This window comes from Bidens hawaiensis, unplaced genomic scaffold, assembly GCF_021521415.1.
Source record: "Bidens hawaiensis isolate Kalapana, Puna unplaced genomic scaffold, B.hawaiensis_p1.1 tig00000458_1, whole genome shotgun sequence".
Taxonomy (NCBI): domain Eukaryota; kingdom Viridiplantae; phylum Streptophyta; class Magnoliopsida; order Asterales; family Asteraceae; genus Bidens; species Bidens hawaiensis.
Window position 1 is genome coordinate 2911859 of NW_027491030.1, and position 19219 is coordinate 2931077.

Genomic DNA, 19219 nt, shown 5'->3' on the forward strand with positions numbered 1-19219 from the left:
CACATAATACAAACCAAATCCAATAACATAATCAACACGTAATCCTATTACTTATTAATCCAATTAACAAGCGCTTATCCATATAAACATTAAACAAATCGTATCAGCACTGTAACAAATCGAGCCAATACTAACTGATACCGACCGAACGTCGCGAGTTTTAGAGAAAATTGTAAATTAACAAAAGAGAGAGCGTGATATCGTGAAAACTTACTCGAGACCTTTCTTTTGATATTCAAAACCCTCAAAACCCAACAAGTAACAACACTATATATATATATCACACACACACAGAGGGAAATACAAATACAAATACAAATACAAATACAAATACAAATACAAATACAAATACAAATACAAATCAATATCAATTTCAAACCCTCACACACACACACACTCTCTCTCTACACACACTCGTTCTTCTTTGTGCTTCAATCTCAAGCTATCTGTATTCAGTTTGCGTATTATTATTATTATTCCACAAAGCTAGGGTTTCGTTCGCTTATATAAGTAATAAAACCCTAGGGTTTTGGTTTATAACAATCAATCGATAACACTGAGCTATGGCGGCGGAGAAGCTTAGGGATTTAAGTAAGCCGATTGACGTCGGTGTGCTTGACGCTACTGTTGCTGCCTTTTACGGCACTGGATCTAAAGATGAGGTTTAACTCACTCATTTTAGCCCTAATTTTTTACTTTATTACAAATGTTGTCAATCTATAGGAATTAGTTCATGTTGATTGTTTTTGTTGTGAATTAGGGCTTTAATTTTTGTATATGTATCTGTATATGTATTTGTACTCTTCATTTGAGCCTTAATTTGCCCTAATTTTGTGTTTATGTGTGTTTGTAACAAATGTCCTAAATCTATACGACTTAGTTGATGTTTATTGTTTTTGTTTAGGATTAAGGCTTTAATTTTTGCTAATTAGACTGATTAGGGCTTTAGTTTTTGTTGATTAGGGTTTAAGTGATTAGTAGTTGTTTCCAGGGCTGTAATTGAACGAGACTCTGTTTGTGTTCGTCTGTTAGGCTTGTATTGCAAAAGCGTGCCGTCCACGGCGAATGGTGCACAAGAGGCATCTAACAGAACGGATTTTTTGTTTGTGTTTGTTTATTAAGGAGATGAACTTGTTTGTGGTTTATGAATACAAATGGACCTACGCAAGTGAATCACATACAATGTTTGTGTTGGTGTTTTTTTAAGGTTCATATTTATATGTTAGTTTACATATACATTGATAACATAGTACTTGTATATATTTTTATTTTTTAGTTAATATGTTTCTCTAAGTTTATATGAAGATTAGAAAACTTGTTAAAGTATGTTAACATAAATTAAAAAACACTAACGAAAAATATGTGCGTAAACGAACACTTTATCAAGAGTTCGCCAACACAATTGAATGAACATGGCTTCTGTTCATGTTCATTTTATATAGATAATCGAACGGAATTCTTTGTTCATGTCTGGTCAATTATTAATCGAACGAACATAAGCGAACTTTTCGCTGAATAGTTCGCTGAACGTTCGGTTCATTTACAGCCCTAATTATCCCAAATTTGCACCGTATTTTTTTTTGCTTTACTTTGTAATGTAAAGTGTTGTTGCTTAGCATGCTATTTGACACTGCAGAGGGCTGCTGCTGAACATATTTTGCGGGAATTGCAAAATAATCCGGATATGTGGCTCCAAGTGGTTCACATTCTTTCAAACACACAGAACTTGAATACCAAATTCTTTGCTTTACAGGTCATTACTTTTATCCTTTCTATAAATGCATTACTTATTGCACTCTATTTTATATATTCTGAATACGCCACACAAAACTTGAGAACGAGGAAACTGATTTGGACTGTTCTTTTTTAAATTTAATGGCCTAGATTGGTTTCTTAGCTTTCAAGTTTATTGTAGTTTTCAAACAGACTCTGGCATGTTTAATGTGGTTTTAAATAGGATGAACAAAATATGGTTTGCTGGCAGTTAAAATACGACAATGTTGTTTTTTACAGGTTCTTGAAGGTGTAGTCAAGTACAGGTGGAATGTTTTACCTGTCGATCAACGTGATGGAATGAAAAATTATATATCTGATGTTATTGTGAAGGTGTGCACGCTGTAGTTACTCTTTTTGATGCTATTTTCATTTTTTATGGTCACTTTTTTAAAGTATTAATTTATGTTTTTAGCTCTCAAGCAACGAGGGTTCTTTTCGACAAGAAAGGTTGTATGTCAACAAACTCAACATCACACTAGTCCAGGTCAGGTTTTGTTTTGTAATTATATGCGGTACTTTTATATATTTCACTTGACTTTAATGGTTGTCTTAATGAATTGTGAATGTATAAATTTACAGGTTTTGAAGCACGAGTGGCCTGCCAGGTGGCGCAGTTTTATTCCTGATCTGGTTACAGCTGCAAAAACAAGTGAAACAATCTGTGAGAACTGCATGGTTATACTGAAAGTATGTTTGAAATATCATATCCTGTTTGTTTAGATTATAGTTATTTAACGTATTATTAGTTAAACGGTGTTTACTGTTAAGTATTGATTTTTGTTTTTTCAGCTTTTAAGTGAGGAAGTGTTTGATTTCTCAAGGGGTGAAATGACGCAACAGAAAATAAAAGAGCTCAAACAATCTTTGAACAGGCAATATTTTAACTCTTCAATTTGTTATTGATCATATCTTTAATCGTACTAAAGTTTTTTTTTTGGTGGGAACAGCGAGTTTCAGCTCATTCATGAGTTATGCTTGTATGTACTGTCAGCATCTCAAAGAACCGAGCTTATCAGGGCTACTTTGGCAACATTGCATGCTTATCTTTCATGGATTCCTTTGGGATATATTTTTGAATCTCCACTGGTGTGTATATTTTTTTATTATTGATATAAGTATTATGGTTTACTTTTCATGAAATTAAAACTGATGCTATTATGCGTGGCAGCTGGAAACACTTCTTAAGTTTTTCCCTGTGCCTTCATACCGTAATCTGACTATTCAGTGCTTAACAGAGGTAATTTTTTAATATATATATATATATATATATTTGCATTTTTTGAAGTTGCTATTTTTCTGATAATGGTTGCAAATGGTAATCACGGTGACAGGTTGCAGCTCTTAATTTTGGGGATTTCTACAATGGACAATATGTCAACATGTACAACATATTAATGGCCCAACTCCAGGTCAATGGAATTTCAAATAATAGTTTGATTTAACATTTAGGTTTTTGGAGTTCAATTAGTTAATGGTCTTTCTATTTTGTTTTAGACTGTTCTTCCAACAAATACAAATATACCCAACGCGTATGCAAATGGATCTAGTGAGGAACAGGTACACCGTATTTCAGAGTTTTTATTACGTTTATACTTGATGTGTCTGATCTAGATATAACTCATCTTATATTTAATTTCAGGCGTTTATCCAAAATCTGGCATTGTTTTTCACTTCATTTTACAAGGCATGTTTCTTTTTAATGCTACTTTTGGTGTAATAGGTTTATTGCTTTCAATAAGTTAAGCATCTGATATTGTTTTATTTTGCATGCAGCATCATATTCGTGTACTGGAGTCTTCACAAGAAAACATCAATTCCCTTCTGATTGGTCTTGAGTATCTCATCAACATCTCATATGTTGATGATACCGAGGTTTTCAAGGTGTGTTATTTCTTTTTTTATTCATGTAAGATGCAATTTGTTTAATTTCTTGTTTATGGTCAACAGGTCTGCTTAGACTACTGGAATTCTTTAGTATTAGAGCTTTTTGAGGCAAGCCACAATCTTGAAAACCCTGCAGCAAATGCAAACATGATGGGATTGCAGGTATGTTATGATGTTTTTTAATACTTAATGTACATTTAGTCAATTAACCGTTTAAGTTATCTAAATATTTCTCCTTGCTTTTGTTGATGTGCTAAAGAAACTGAAAACATTTTTTTTTTGTTTTAGATGCCACTGCTTCCTGGTATGGGTGATGGTCTTGCTTCACAATTGATGCAAAGACGACAACTTTATGCGGGACCCATGTCAAAACTAAGAACACTTATGATATCTCGTATGGCAAAACCCGAAGAGGTTTTGATCGTGGAAGACGAAAACGGGAATATTGTTCGTGAAACCTTGAAAGATAATGATGTTCTTGTTCAGTATAAGGTGAATCGACCAAATGTTCACAACTAAATGAAAATCATTCAAACTGTGAATCTGATGCTGATGTTACCATTATTCTTATTTTTTGTCTATTGCTTAAGAAACTAAATGTTTGCACTTTGCAGATTATGAGGGAAACACTTATCTATTTGTCACATCTTGATCATGATGATACTGAAAAGCAGGTATAGTTTTGATATATGTTTATTTTCTGTTTAGTATCTGGCTTTCAATCCACAATGTCATGACATTTTCTTCATATTTGGGTGTCACAGATGCTGAAGAAGTTGAGTAAACAACTGAATGGTGAGGATTGGACTTGGAATAACCTGAACACACTATGTTGGGCCATAGGATCTATTTCTGGTTCCATGATGGAGGATCAGGTAACAACTTTATTGTTTCCTTTTTTTTCCAACCTATAAATTCCATCTATATTTATCTTGCAGTTGTTTTTAATCTTGTTTTTCTGTTCAACAGGAAAACAGGTTTCTTGTCATGGTTATTCGCGATCTGTTGAATCTTTGTGAAATAACAAAAGGAAAAGACAACAAAGCTGTCATCGCAAGTAACATAATGTATGTTGTTGGACAATATCCAAGATTTTTGCGGGCCCACTGGAAGTTTCTTAAAACTGTTATAAACAAGCTGTTTGAGTTCATGCATGAAACACATCCAGGAGTTCAGGTTATATATTACTGTCATTTTCATTTTTATTTTATTTTATTAATGGTGTTATCTTATGTACATTTAGTGCAGCTATTAATTGGAGGTTTGACTTTGGATTTCAGGATATGGCATGCGACACGTTTTTGAAGATTGTCCAAAAGTGCAAGCGCAAGTTTGTTATTGTGCAGGCAATGCATACTATCTTCTAAATGTATTTTTGTATGATTAATTATTTACTTATTATTATAGATAGTTCAACCTATTTTGGTAGCAGGTTGGAGAAAATGAGGCGTTTGTTTCAGAGCTTCTTACAACTCTACCAACCACTATTGCAGACCTTGAGCCTCACCAGATACATTCATTCTATGAATCTGTAAGTTCAAGATTCTCAATTGGAAAGTTTCATGTTTTTGTTACAATAACTTGTGTTTACTGGACATTATTGACTATTTGACCGCAAACATGATGCTAGGTTGGTCATATGATTCAAGCAGAATCTGAGATCTCAAAACGGGAAGAGTATTTGCAGAGGCTGATGAGTCTTCCTAATCAGGCATGTTTTTGTCATAAGAAATTATATTTTTATATTTAAATGCTGGATTGTTTTGTCTTACGATTGTTAATATTTACAGAAATGGGCTGAGATTATTGGGCATGCACGTGGTAATGTGGATTTTTTGAAGGATCAAGATGTTATTAGGACTGTGCTTAACATATTGCAGGTTTGTGTTTAACACTTAATATCATTTTTGATCGAATTTTCATTTTGTTTCACTTATTTGAATTTATTTGTGCATTTTTCATTGTTTTCAGACGAATACGAGTGCTGCCAGTGCACTTGGAACATATTTCTTACCACAGATAACTCTAATCTTTTTGGACATGCTTAATGTTTATAAGTAAGTTACCTTCTTTTTGGCTCATTTTTTGGTTTGTATCTTCACTTTTTTTCTTCGAATAATATGATAAGAATATGTTGCATTGAACAGAATGTACAGCGAGCTTATTTCATCTAGCATTGCTGAAGGGGGACCTTATGCTTCTAGGACTTCCTATGTGAAACTTCTAAGGTGATAACTTATGATGCATTTAAAGTTAGGTTAAAGTGTTAAACTATTTTACTTATATGTGTATCTTTTACAGATCTGTGAAGAGGGAAACACTTAAGCTCATTGAGACTTTTCTGGATAAAGCTGAAGATCAACCACAAATTGGAAAAGAGTTTGTGCCTCCAATGATGGACCCCGTGCTTGGAGATTATGCTAGAAACTTGCCTGATGCTAGAGAATCAGAAGTTTTGTCTCTGTTTGCCACCATTATAAATAAGTATGTTATTTGTTGGTAACAAATGTAGATAAGTCAGCTTGGGTGACGAGTCAAATTGGTCATTTTGGGTTGACTTGGAACATTTGCTTTGTGTTTTTTATACAGAGCGTGACAAGTTACTGCAAAAATTATATTTATAACGAATAATTTTTGGTCTGTTTGACTTGATTTTGACTTGTTTATAAGTAAATGAGTAGAACTGTCTCATTGTTTTATGAATATCATTTGCAAACATGTCTTTTCAACGACCTGATTTGTTTTTTTGAACTTTATAAAATATAGGTATAAGGCTGCAATGATAGATGATGTTCCTCGTATATTTGAGGCTGTTTTCCAGTGCACTCTTGAGGTAATAATCTTTTAATTAAGTGCTTTTTTTAAATGCATGTTAATTAAAAAGCAGTTTTAACATCATTTTGTATTTATTATTTTTGACAGATGATAACCAAGAATTTTGAAGATTACCCAGAGCATCGTCTCAAGTTTTTTTCATTACTTCGAGCTATCGCGACATATTGTTTCCAAGCTTTAATATTGTTGTCACCCGAGGTATGTTTTTATATTAATTTTTTATCCGTTTCAGTCATTCTAATTTTACATGTCTAATACACATATACTTTTTTTACATTAGCAATTAAAACTTGTAATGGATTCTGTGATGTGGGCATTTCGGCACACTGAGAGAAACATTGCTGAAACCGGGCTTAATCTTTTGTTGGAGATGCTTAAGAACTTTCAGGTATATGTTTTTTAGACACTTTGTTTTTGTATTAGTTGTTATGTTTTAATTATGTGCATCCAACTAAATTTGATATATATATATTTTTTTTGCAGAACTCTGAGTTTTGCAACCAATTCTATCGATCTTATTTTGTGCTGATTGTGCAAGAAATATTTGCTGTGTTGACTGACACGTTTCATAAACCGGGATTCAAGTTGCATGTTTTAGTGTTACAACATTTATTCTGCCTGGTATGTTTTCTCTCTAATCAAGTGTCTTGTTTAAATGTGAATAGACGGGTGAGTAGAGTAATATTCTGAACCGGCCAGTCTTTATTTTTAAGGGCAATAACATGAAATAGAAACACTTGCTGTTCTTTTTCTCTAATTTTAGCAATCAAATTTATGGGTAAACTCGAAAGGGCTAATAATGTATTTCTGATTGTAGCAATTAGCTTCATTTTAATTTGACCTGAAATACACCTTAGTGTCATTGTTGTTTCTTACGCAACCCCATGCTAATATGCTTGTATGATGTTACTTGTCACTGGTAGCAGGTTCTGTTTATGCTGGTTTATTACAATTTGCTGATGTGGCATTTTATAGTGTTTACATGTATTTTGTATGGCATATGATGTGACATTCATTAACTACTTTTAAGTTATATATGATTGTTTTTAAGAATAGTTGGTCATTGCCACATCATATGTTATGTGGGATTCCTGTGAATGCTTAAGACGCCACATCAGCAAGTTTTGATAAACCAGCGTAAAAGGAACATGCTAAAATCAGCGTAAAAGTTAATTTGGTCTAAAATCAGGAAAAAAGATGTTAAGGTTGTTTCTGTTTTGTGTAGTTTGCTCTGTATAAGTAAATCAGTTGATATTGTCACACTTACTGTTATGTTGAAAATTTCAGGTGGAATCAGGTTCGCTAACCGAGCCTTTATGGGACGCAGCCACTGTTTCTTATCCGTATCCAAACAATGGGATGTTTGTTCGAGAGTATACTATTAAGCTTTTGGGTGCTTCGTTCCCTAACATCCCTGCATCTGAGGTTTGTGATTAAATTAACCTTTTTGTCTTTGTTTGCACTTTTTGACATTTGTCTAACGAACACCGTCTGTTTAGGTCACAAAATTTGTGAACGGGCTTTTTGAATCAAGAGCAGATCTTTCAACATTTAAGAACCACATTAGGGACTTTCTTGTGCAGTCAAAAGAATTTTCAGCTCAGGTAAGTGCCATAATATCTTTTCTTGGTATTGACACCGTTTTTTAATTACATCGATGTTCCTCTATAGTTTACCCTTATTGCATATTTTGCCCGTCTTTTTCAAAATTACACTTGTAGTGTCTAACGTTGTTACGTACATTCAAACGTAACAGCAATAACTTTTAAAATTGCCAGTGTGATTTTAGAAAAGTGGGGGACTAAAATGTGCAATTTGAACAAGCCCCAGGAGCATCCTGTGTAAATGTCTAGTTGACTTTTATTTTTATTTACAAACCGTCTTTTACTTGCTTTCAAAATGATCGATTTTGGACATTGTGGTCAAATTTTGCTTGAAAGAAACAACCAAATACTAATCTGTTTTTCATTGATCATTAACGAATAATCACTTGAAAGAAACAACCAAATACCCTTGTCCGAGCATATTTCTCGGTGCATTAGTGAAAATTAAAGACTAATTTTGACTTGTTTTTGTGCAGGATAACAAGGATTTATACGCAGAAGAAGCGGCTGCCCAAAAAGAGATCGAAAGACAAAGAATGCTTAGCATTCCTGGTCTTATCGCACCCAATGAAATTCAAGATGAAATGGTTGACTCATAAAAAGGTTAATGATATTATTACATATCAAGGGGGTGTAGCTAAGTTTCATTGGTATCTTTTTTGTTACTTATTATACATTTGTGGAGATCCATGTTGGTTAAAACTTTAGCCCAATTTTTCTCTAATTGTGAGCTTTGTTAGTGGTTTGTGGAAGAGGGTAAAAAAAGGGTGTTTGGGGCATCTTTTATGGGGCGTGGTGGTGCGGAACAGTAATAGTAACAGTAATAGTATTGACGGTGGTAGTTGATTGTTGGTTGGTTGGTTATGTAGGAACATATAGGGGGTGTTGGAAGACATTGTAGTTGATGAGTGAGACTCATGTTTGTGGGTTGTGTTTTCAAATACTTGTAATGTATGGGAATCATTTTTAAACTCATTGGTGAATGACTGACTAGTATTTTGATGGAAGCATTGTTTCTTGGTTTTGTTGTGTGTGTTTCCTATTGAGTTTGGTATGCTTTAACTACCTAAGTTTAGGTGTTTAATGGGTTTGAAGTAAAGGTATTGAATGTTAGTTAAAGTACTTAGGCAATTGAATTAGTGTATGTAAATTTAGAATGCTCAAAAGGAGCTAGACAGAAGAAGATGACAAAATGTACAAGAAAGCCATTATAATATTAAGTTATAAAATAGAGAAGTAAAATTAGGTTGCCTAATTGTTGTGTTTGGGCTTTTCGTATTTTTGGTCATTCTTGATTTTATATTTCATTTTGCAATTAACGAAAGATTTTTACACAATAGTTTAAAATACAAGGCGTTTTTGTAAGAATTGTTTTTAACTGTTTATACATTTAAAATTGTGCTCTCTTTTAACGTGTTCAAATACATAACAAATTGTTAGTTGTACCGGGTTAAGGGTTAAATGTTTTACTTACAAACCCATAGTTTCTTTGAGTTAATTCTTCTTCTATTTTGAGTCTAACAAGAAATGTTATGGATTAAGGTATAGATGATCAAATCGGGTTGGTAAAAGGAACCGGAACCGGTTCAGAACCGGTTCCATTAGTCAACATCACTGTTTAAAACCGGTTCCATGGTCGAACCGGTTAGGGAACCGAACCGGTTCCCCAACCCTCGGACCCGGAACCGGTGGAACCGGTTCTGACCGGTTCCTAAACCGGTTCTTACACTGTAACCGGTTCCAACCGGTTACAGTGTAAAATATTATTTTTTTTTCGTTTTTCGTTTCCGCTGCTTGTGTAGGTGATGATTTGTGTTCTTCTGATTTCTGAAGAGGCTCATGCTACTTTTGTTGTTCACCCACAGAGCAATGGTAAACAACATATTGAACTTAATGCTATGAGTGTCAGCGTGTTTGAATTGATTAGTCTGTATCGTGTATCGTGTAATGGTGAACTTAAATCTGTATCGTGTTACATTTGTTGAGTTTGCTATGTATTATAGTCTTTTGGCTTACGCAAGTCAAATGCTGAATTATAATCAAGAGCGGTGTTATACGATTCGTATTTGTATAACATGTTAAATAAAAAAAACAATTAACATAAAATTCATTTTATTTACTTTAAGAAGTTCAAAAAAAAAGGTTACATGTTTTAAAATATTCAAAAACAAACTAACAAAACATTAAACTTATAAATATAAAGTTGTGACATATTATTTCTAGAAAAGCCTTCTTGTTCGTCGTAATTATTGAGTGGCGACTTATTCATCAGAATTACTTGTAGAAACGCCTTCTTGTTCGTCGTGCACTCGAACATCAAGTGGTGTTTCGTCTTCCAGAGTGGTTACGTGTTGAACACGATCGATTGAGTCCAAGTGATCCTTCAAGCAAATGCACATCTCCACCGACTCCGAATTCAGTCTTGTTCTTCTCACCGATATTACCCTGCCACTAAGAGAAAAAGCAGATTCCGAAGCTACCGTAGAAGCTTGGGCGGTTAGTAAATCACGGGCCATGGTGGCAAGAATCGGAAACTCGGTTTCCTTTACCTTCCACCAAGCCAAAACATCAAAAGTGCCATATTCCTCTTCGGATAAACCGGTAAAGAAATCATATGCACTATACCTTCCTAGTTCGCTTGAAGGGGTGTTACCCCTTTGTTTTTTAGCCGTTACGTTGCGAACGGTGTTCATAAGGCTAATCATGGGGTCTCGTACTCTAGGAGCACTTGAACTTGATGAAGACCCCCCCGGCGTAGGCATGTGTATGTTTGACCCATATTTATTTATATAAAAGTCATACATAAATTTAAAATTCAAGTTAAAATCATTTTGTGCCTCTGTTGAAAAGTTTGGGTCAACTTCATGCATATCTAAGGCTGAAAAAATTTCGTCTATCACACATTCAACCCCCGTAACATTTAACATTAGATTTAAAGCGGCGGCGCAAGTAAAAATCGGTGGCAATTCAAGAAAGTATTTTTTTAATTTAAACTTCATTGGTAATATGATGTTTGAAAACATTGGACTTTTATTTTCAAATTCTTTAAGATTGTTAACGATTAAAAATAACTCCGAAAGCACCAAGGGACTTGTCGGATAATACGTTCCCGATAGTTTCGTAGTTGATGTTTTAAAAATTTCAAGAAAAGTCGATAAGTCATTGATAATTTCCCATTTCTCATTTGAAAAGGGGATTGCCAAATCATTCTCGGCAAGACTAGAATGAAACATTTGTAAAGTGTCTCTTTGTTTCAAAGCACTTTGAAACATTATGCAAGTGGAATTCCATCGATGAGGTACATCCCAATTAGCTCCCAAAGCTTTTCTTCCCGTATCTTTACAAAATTTTCTATAATCCATTTGTCTTTTTTTACTTTTCTTAAAAACTTCATGTAGCATTACTCTAAAATCGTTTATAACCGATGTAACCTCATCCGAAGCAAGTCCGTCTTGCACGATTAAATTAATGATATGTGCAACACACCTTGAGTGAAAAAATACACCATTGCAAATCGGCGTATATTTTAATTTTAATTTATCAACCGCCGATGTATTATTCGACGCGTTATCAAATGCAATTGAAAATATTTTATTTTCTAGTTTATAAGTTTTTATAACATAATCTAAAATTTCAAACAAATTATCTCCCGTATGTGGATACTCAAAGAGTTCGAAAGCAATGGTGCGTTTCATCATTTCCCACGATGACGGGTCTACCCAATGAGCGGTGACACAAAGATAAGATTCGGGTAGACCATGTGGAGCCGACCAAACATCAGTAGTTAAGTTTATTCCCGTATTTATATTTTCAAAATATGAAATTAGTACCTCTTTGGCCTTCTTCCACAATTTTAAACAATAACGTTTAAGAGTATGACGACTTACGTGAGTGTATTGTGGTTGAAGCGTATCTCGAATCATGGCGGTTAAGCGAGGGTTGTCGAAGTGGCTAAACGGCAAAGCTTCTTGAATCACAAACTTCGCCATACGATCTTGAACTCGATCAATTTGGTATGTAAATATTCCGCCTTCACTATCCATTTGCGTTTGTTGCGACTCGACGTTCTGTTTCAACGCCCTGCAATACGGTCTTTCGATGTGTTTCTTCAAATTTGAATTTGAAAGTGGGTTTAAATAAATCCCACAAAACTTGCACCGAGCCTTCAATGAATGGTCACTCAATTCAACCAAATCCCAATTGCACCAAATCTCTTGATTACGATTATGTGGTACAATACGAACGAAACTTGGTCCGGCGGTGGAACCTTGACCAACCGATGATTGTGAGGCAGCCATAACAACAAATATGAATATAGAAGAAGAGAAAACAAGAGATTAGAGAACTCAGAACGTTGTAATAGCGTTTTTTTGTATTTTTTTGCGTTCGGGTTTGCGTTTTGAGTGTTGTGATGAACCCATTACACCAAATACCTATTTATACTAGTAGTGGGGTGTTTGGGGAGCAAAAAACGGCCATTTTTGACCCCAACGGTCAAAAAACGGCCATAAAACCGTTTCCCAACGGCTAGAACCACTCCAACGGCTATAACCGGTTCCGAACCGGTTCCGGTCGAACCGGTTCCAGAACCGGTTCCGGTTCCTACCCGGTCCACCTCCAAACATGTCAAACCGGTCCCGGATCGTCGGGTTGAAACGGAACCGAACCGGTTCCTACGAAAAACGGGTAGGAACCGGTTCGGTTCCGGTTCGGTTCCACCGAACCGGTTCCAGGAACCGGTTTTGTTGTCCACCTCTAGATTAAGGATTAATGGGTTATAAATATGGGTTATATGTAATCAAGTTAATCATAATAACAATTAATAATACAATCGAGGTTTGGACTTGATATCCTTTTACAAACACACCTATCTTATTCTCAAGAATTAACACATTATACTTTAAAAATTACAATATTTTTGTTTTTTAAGTGGGTAAACTATTGAAAGTTAATCCTGAACACATTTCAAGAAAACTCTTGGAGGGGCAAAGTGAAAAAGTTTTGTTAATTTGAGTGTTTATAATTACCAGTTTGTTTAATTGCATGTTTATCTTATTAGTAGTTTAAAAATCTAGAAAATAAGAGCTTGAGTTATCGTATGCTTTTGAAGTTAATTGGTATATACATATGGTTAGGGACATGTAATTTGTGTGCAAATGTTATAAATTATAATAAACATGGGTGTCTTCGAGATTCTCTTTAACTTTTGGGTTTGAGACGAGTTAAAAAACGGGCCTTTAAAATCGTGTTCTCAATTATGTGATAGATAATTTGACAGCTTTACCATTATGGTTGCCTTTCAAAGTCCAAAAAAAAAGAATAATAAACAAGATACTAAAATAACTCATATAAAACATTATAAAAAATAGAGTTCCACATGTGAGAACTCGACTTCAACACTCTTTCCATTCAACCAAAAAGTTATCTCATAGGCTTTTGTTTCATAAACAAAATCATAATATATATATATATATATATATATTAACAATTATTGGCATCTCAAAAGAGTGGGTCTAGGTTCGTCGAGCTCCTAGCCTTCTCCTTTGGGTCGGGCATGATAAGAAACCGAAAAAAATGTTGGTATCATTTAATTGCATTTTGATTGTGTTTATCATAGTGTTTTAGGGTTGGTTAAGCCGATGTTTGTTATGGTTCAAATTAGCTGTCATAACGTTAGTATTTTCTACAATTAGAACGTCGGTGGAATGCGTTTAAGGTATGATAATGATCTGGTTACGACAATTATGTGATTTAGCCTTTGAATTATGGTGCAAGAAAATGCGGGGGGGGGGGGGGGGGGGATTGCCGACGGGGGGAAGAAGAGGAAATGAGGGAAATTTTTTTTGTTTATTTTGCAACAAGGTCCTTGGTCTTTAGGTGTGGGTGAAAGCATAGGTAAATTGTTAGTTAAGGGGTGTATTTTACACATAACTCATAGTTATTCACCAATTATCATATATCAATCAATCAAACCCAGTGAAGTCTCACCAACAGCAAAGCTATAAGTAGGGTCTGGGGAGGGTGGGATGTAGGCACACCGTACCTCTATCCAAAGGGATAAAGATGTGACTTCCAGAGAGACCCTCAGCTCTAGAATACATATGTATGAGGCAATATAAGGAAATCAAAGTTCAACATTAAATAATAATAATAATAATAATATATGGGAAGAAAATATCATTATTGTGTGTGACCAGAAAAAAGTAAATTAACGCCCTAAAGTGTTAATTTCTCCATAAAAATTCTTAACTTTAATTCTACTTCTCAAAGTTTTTCTAACCTCTCAACCATGTCTTCTAAGAATTCACCAATTATCATATAATACTCAAATTAATAATAAAATTATAGAATTAATTGAGTTAAAATGTACCGATAGATGTGAGATTTTATTATTTGAATTACCCGAATATGAACCGGGCCGGGTAACGATTACAAAATACACAAAAACGAAAATCTGAAATGTTACAAAACGGACGAACATCATCAAACTTTCCACTGAACGAACAACCAAACATTTGATTAGTTTACAGCCCTAATCTCTATTGATATCAAATTTCGTTTTCTTATCCCACAAAATATGACCAAGTTGTATACACATTAGACAAATATATTAGGTTTTAGAGGAGTCAAAAAAGACCCAATATTTATTTATTTTTTTATCATCAAAAGAATAATAATCCAATTCTCTCATCAAAACCAAATTTTTTAAAAAGAAAAATAAAAAATTGGTAATTATGATGAAATTCAGTATAAGCATCTTCTCTGAAGCAACGCTACAATAATAATAATAATAATAATAATAATAATAATAATAATAATATTAATAATAATATTCATTCTATTGATTATTATTACATCCCCAAAACACCCATCTTTTGTATTCTCTGGATCCACTCATTAATTAGCAGTCACAGCTCTTTCTGTTTTCTTCAATCAACGCAAGATTAGATAATTAGGGTTTCTTTCAATTCCATAATCAGAAGCTGAAATTGAAATTGAATCTTGATAGCAGCCATGGGTCAAGTTTTCCGCAAGCTCTTTGATACATTCTTTGGCAACAGCGAGATGAGGGTATTTTTGTCATTTTTATTCATCTTCTGAATTTATGGTGTTGAACTTTATTATGTGTTTTGTTTTAATTCTTGATAAAAATTTCAACTTGGTTAGCTTTAATTATGATTCTTGCTATCTTTGATTCACCTGTCAAGTTTCAAAACAAACCCTAATTGTAAATTATTCATGTTTTGAAATTGTTGATAGAAACTTGAACTTGGTTGGTTAGCTTTAATTATGATATTTTATTAATTCTTGATTCAGCTGTCAAAGTTTGAAAACAAACCCTAATTGATTCATTTCTTGTAAGTTATTTCATTGGAATGAGTAATTTTGACTTGTATGCAACTCTTTCTCATACTGGTTATTTTGATGTTTTGGTTTCTAATATTATATTAATTAAAAGGGTATTTTACATATGTGAGACTAGTGCTGTAACCGAACCGAACAAGACCTTGTTCATGTTCGCGCGATAAGTTTTTATCAGACGAACGAACGGTTTCAAGAACACCGTACCGAATGAAATTTCTTGTTTGTGAACGGTTCACAAACATAAACGAATGGACACAAATGAACACAAACTATATTTTATTTGATTTGGTTAACCGAGAATGGTCTGTGTCAACTGTCTCGTCTGGCTACGTAGTTTGTGTTGGTGTTTTATTTTTAACATTCATATACATATGTTAATTTTACATGTAAATTAATCACTTGCTACTCATATATGTTTATTTGTTTTATAGTTAATAGTTTTGCTGATATCTATATGATAAGTTTAGAAAAGTAGTTTGAAAATAATAAAAAACTTTATTGAACAAACATAAACAAACAGACATTAACGAACATGTATTTTGTGAATTTAAGTTTTTTTAATTTGTGTTATTTTACAAAATTAGGTTGTCATGCTGGGGCTAGATGCAGCAGGGAAAACAACCATACTTTACAAGCTGCACATTGGAGAAGTTTTATCAACTGTTCCTACTATTGGTATTAATATTTATTATTTTTTTTATATTATGGGCTCTTCTCAGAATAAAGAAATAGTCATGATTTGAGATTATTATTTATTTTGAGGCAGGTTTTAATGTGGAAAAGGTTCAGTATAAGAATGTGATATTCACGGTTTGGGATGTTGGCGGTCAAGAGAAGTTGAGGCCCTTGTGGAGGCATTACTTTAATGACACAAATGGGCTGGTAAGTATACTATACACACCGTTTTTGTTTTGTTTTAACATGTTATATGTTGTTTTGGATATATTCCTTTGATGTATAATTGTTATGTGCTATGTTGACGGTATTATGTCCAGATTTATGTTGTTGACTCTTTGGACCGAGAGAGAATAAGCAAAGCAAAGGCAGAGTTTCAGGTATTTTATTATTGTATTTCACCTTTTTGTATGCTAAATGATTAATTTAGTGAAATATTTTTGCTTAGATATTTTAATCTCGACTTCACTAATTTTCATTTTATTTGCAGACTATTATCAATGATCCTTTCATGCTTAACTGTGTCATCTTGGTGTTTGCAAACAAACAGGACATGGTATGCTTACACTTTTGATAATATTTTTGTGTGCATCAAATTGTTGTAACATCATTTCAATAGGATAAGGTCTTTATGCATTTCGTTACTAACAGTTATGGTTACATATTATAATGTGTTTAGGTGAAGTTTGCATATATTTCTTTGATGGAAAACTAAAGTTATTGTGTTTTAGACTATCAAAAAATATCTTGATATAAGGATATGATAACCATGAGACTTACGAGTTTATATTATTCCTAAAAGAAACTTTTGGTCTCTCATACAACATATGTAGGTCATTGCTTGCTTAAAAATGTTAACAATAAAGTACACATGTTTGCTCTCATTCATCAACGCTAACTCATTAAAGTTTCAATTATAATGGTAGGCTATCTTTACATCATATAATTTAAGACATGCGGATACGGTTTTTTTAAACTAGGTGTTTCTTGGCTTCAACTTGAAAGTCTTTTCAGTTGTGTGTCATATTCTTGTCAATATTTTGGAATGCTGTTTTTTTTTTCCGATTTTGATGTCAAAATGAGCTGCCGAGGCCATAACTATTCTTCAAGATTCTTCATTAGGAATAGAAGATTATTTTATATATATATATATATGTTTAATTCCTTTCTTATGAGAGTAATCTTCATTACAAAAGCGTTCTTTTATCTTTTTATCTTACTATTCAAATCCAACTTAGTTTTTTCAACCCATTTGAAGCCAATATATTTCGTCTCTTCTTGATTTCCTATAAGAAGTTGTATCATTATTTTACTTGAGTTGTAACTTTTCTCACTAAAATATGTCATAAGTTATCATAAAAAAACATGTTCTTTTTTTTTTTTTTGCTTTCGGGATATTCTTGAAGGCTGTCGTATTTCTCCTTCACGAGTTGTGTAATGAGTCAGCATCTGGTTTAGAAAAAGAAATTGATTTCCAGTCAATACAAGTGCACCTTTGAAACCATCTAGAAGCTAGGAAAAAAGTTAATTCATCTAGAAGCTGAAAAGACTCTTTAAATGGTGTTTAGGAACTGGGATTGCTTATATTGCTTAGAATATTATTACAATAATTACCTGCTTCTTCTTGTTCGGTTATCTATTATTTTTGTCGAAAACACATGATTTTGATATTTACATCTATAAATGTTCCGAATCCAATATCTGTATAGGCCTTTGATTTATAATTAACATATACAGAAAGGAGCCATGACACCAATGGAAGTATGCGAAGGTCTCGGACTGTTTGAACTGAAGAACCGAAAATGGCACATACAAGGAACCTGTGCACTCAGGGGAGACGGGCTGTACGAGGGGTTAGACTGGCTAGCCGGCACCCTAAAAGACATGAAGGCGGCTAGCACCTCATCTTTCTGATTAACCATGTTGATTAATAACCCAACTTTTTTTAAAATGTATATGAATGAGAACACATGAGCCTTGGATAGCTGTGTTGTGCATGGCACCCTGTGTAGTAGTAGCAGTACTACTTTTGGCATAATGTAAAAAAGAATCACTGCTGTTTGGGTGTTTAAATTCATACTTCTAAATCTATGTATTGTGGAAAAGCGGAGTGGGTTGAAGTTGAACGAATTCGGTATCTTTTTCGGGATTCAACATTAGCATAGCATGTTTGTCTTCTATAGAGATTTTAACAAAAAAAAGAAGGAAACTTGGTATTGATATGCATGAAAATCATGTAAAGGTTCATACTTGGTGGTAGTTTTGTACAACTAAAACCATATTTAGAACCTCATCACAAAATTGGTTAATTAAAATTTCAAATCTTCAAGGTTTCAAGGTGATGCAATGGTAAAAACATGGCACTTAGGTCTTAACCTAACCACTTTTTGAAGGGCTACATGTTCAGCATGAGTTGGGTTTATTTCACTCTGGACGTAAGTTTTCACTAACAGGTTCTCATGGTTATAAAAAAGAAATTAGTAATTCAACCGAAGCGATAGAAATACAATAGTCAGTGTAATAAGATAAAGATTTTACACAACTGAATGCCTTTTCACATATAAAAAATAAGAAAATATATTTATAACTTTCCAATGATAATTAGCGCGTTGACGAATCAAAATTTATAATTTTTGTTAAAATTAATTATGATAGGATTTGTACCGAGGCTGTCATCTTTAACCAAAATCCGAATAAATAACCCCAAAAACAGTTTTACCTTATATGCATACATCATATGACGTCATCATATAAGTTGTATGATAGACGAAAAATGGTCATATGGGTCATGTGACTTTATAAATAGTTTACGCCGTCACATTACTCAATTATATGTTACTCTTAACACATTATACAACACACATAATCTAAACAAACACCACTTCACAAGACCCGTATAAATACTATAACCCGTGTGATGTGTCCGTACATCATGTCATATGACATCTTTTTACTTTCATACAACCTGTATGCTTAGAACGTAAGCATAGTCGGCTATGAGGCAGGGCCAGGAGGTCGATAGACTCCGACACGACACCCGATGGGCCCGAATTTTTATTTTTTTAAAAAAAGAATTTATA

General features: G+C 33.6%; 2 protein-coding genes across 2 annotated transcripts; both read left to right on the plus strand.

Annotated features, from left to right (window-relative positions):
* Positions 1 to 397: 397 nt before the first annotated feature.
* Positions 398 to 9081, plus strand: LOC143628271 (protein EXPORTIN 1A-like). The gene is made up of 31 exons (XM_077097908.1): positions 398 to 662; positions 1637 to 1753; positions 2014 to 2106; positions 2189 to 2260; positions 2356 to 2463; positions 2566 to 2648; positions 2724 to 2862; positions 2945 to 3013; positions 3108 to 3185; positions 3271 to 3333; positions 3416 to 3460; positions 3550 to 3657; positions 3724 to 3822; positions 3949 to 4152; positions 4275 to 4334; positions 4425 to 4535; positions 4630 to 4836; positions 4941 to 5006; positions 5093 to 5191; positions 5291 to 5371; positions 5451 to 5540; positions 5632 to 5717; positions 5808 to 5888; positions 5962 to 6144; positions 6427 to 6493; positions 6583 to 6693; positions 6776 to 6883; positions 6979 to 7116; positions 7783 to 7920; positions 7995 to 8099; positions 8576 to 9081. The coding sequence occupies exons 1-31, from the start codon at positions 564 to 566 to the stop codon at positions 8696 to 8698; spliced, it is 3231 nt and encodes a 1076-aa protein (XP_076954023.1). The 5' UTR covers positions 398 to 563; the 3' UTR covers positions 8699 to 9081.
* Positions 9082 to 14882: 5801 nt separating this feature from the next.
* LOC143626738 (uncharacterized) lies at positions 14883 to 18269 on the plus strand. Its single transcript, XM_077096728.1, has 6 exons — positions 14883 to 15170; positions 16049 to 16139; positions 16231 to 16346; positions 16460 to 16519; positions 16630 to 16695; positions 17877 to 18269. The coding sequence occupies exons 1-6, from the start codon at positions 15114 to 15116 to the stop codon at positions 18051 to 18053; spliced, it is 567 nt and encodes a 188-aa protein (XP_076952843.1). The 5' UTR covers positions 14883 to 15113; the 3' UTR covers positions 18054 to 18269.
* The last annotated feature ends 950 nt before the right edge of the window (positions 18270 to 19219 follow it).

Bases quoted from the DNA above. Each gene is read 5' to 3' on its own strand.
- LOC143628271 (XM_077097908.1), top strand. From the start codon at position 564: ATGGCGGCGGAGAAGCTTAGGGATTTAAGTAAGCCGATTGACGTCGGT. The intron at 3,461-3,549 runs GCATGTTTCTTT...TTTTGCATGCAG, and splicing joins TTTTCACTTCATTTTACAAG to CATCATATTCGTGTACTGGA. The intron at 5,372-5,450 runs GCATGTTTTTGT...TAATATTTACAG, and splicing joins TGATGAGTCTTCCTAATCAG to AAATGGGCTGAGATTATTGG.
- LOC143626738 (XM_077096728.1), top strand. From the start codon at position 15,114: ATGGGTCAAGTTTTCCGCAAGCTCTTTGATACATTCTTTGGCAACAGC. The intron at 16,140-16,230 runs GTATTAATATTT...ATTTTGAGGCAG, and splicing joins ATCAACTGTTCCTACTATTG to GTTTTAATGTGGAAAAGGTT. The intron at 16,520-16,629 runs GTATTTTATTAT...TTTTATTTGCAG, and splicing joins AAGCAAAGGCAGAGTTTCAG to ACTATTATCAATGATCCTTT.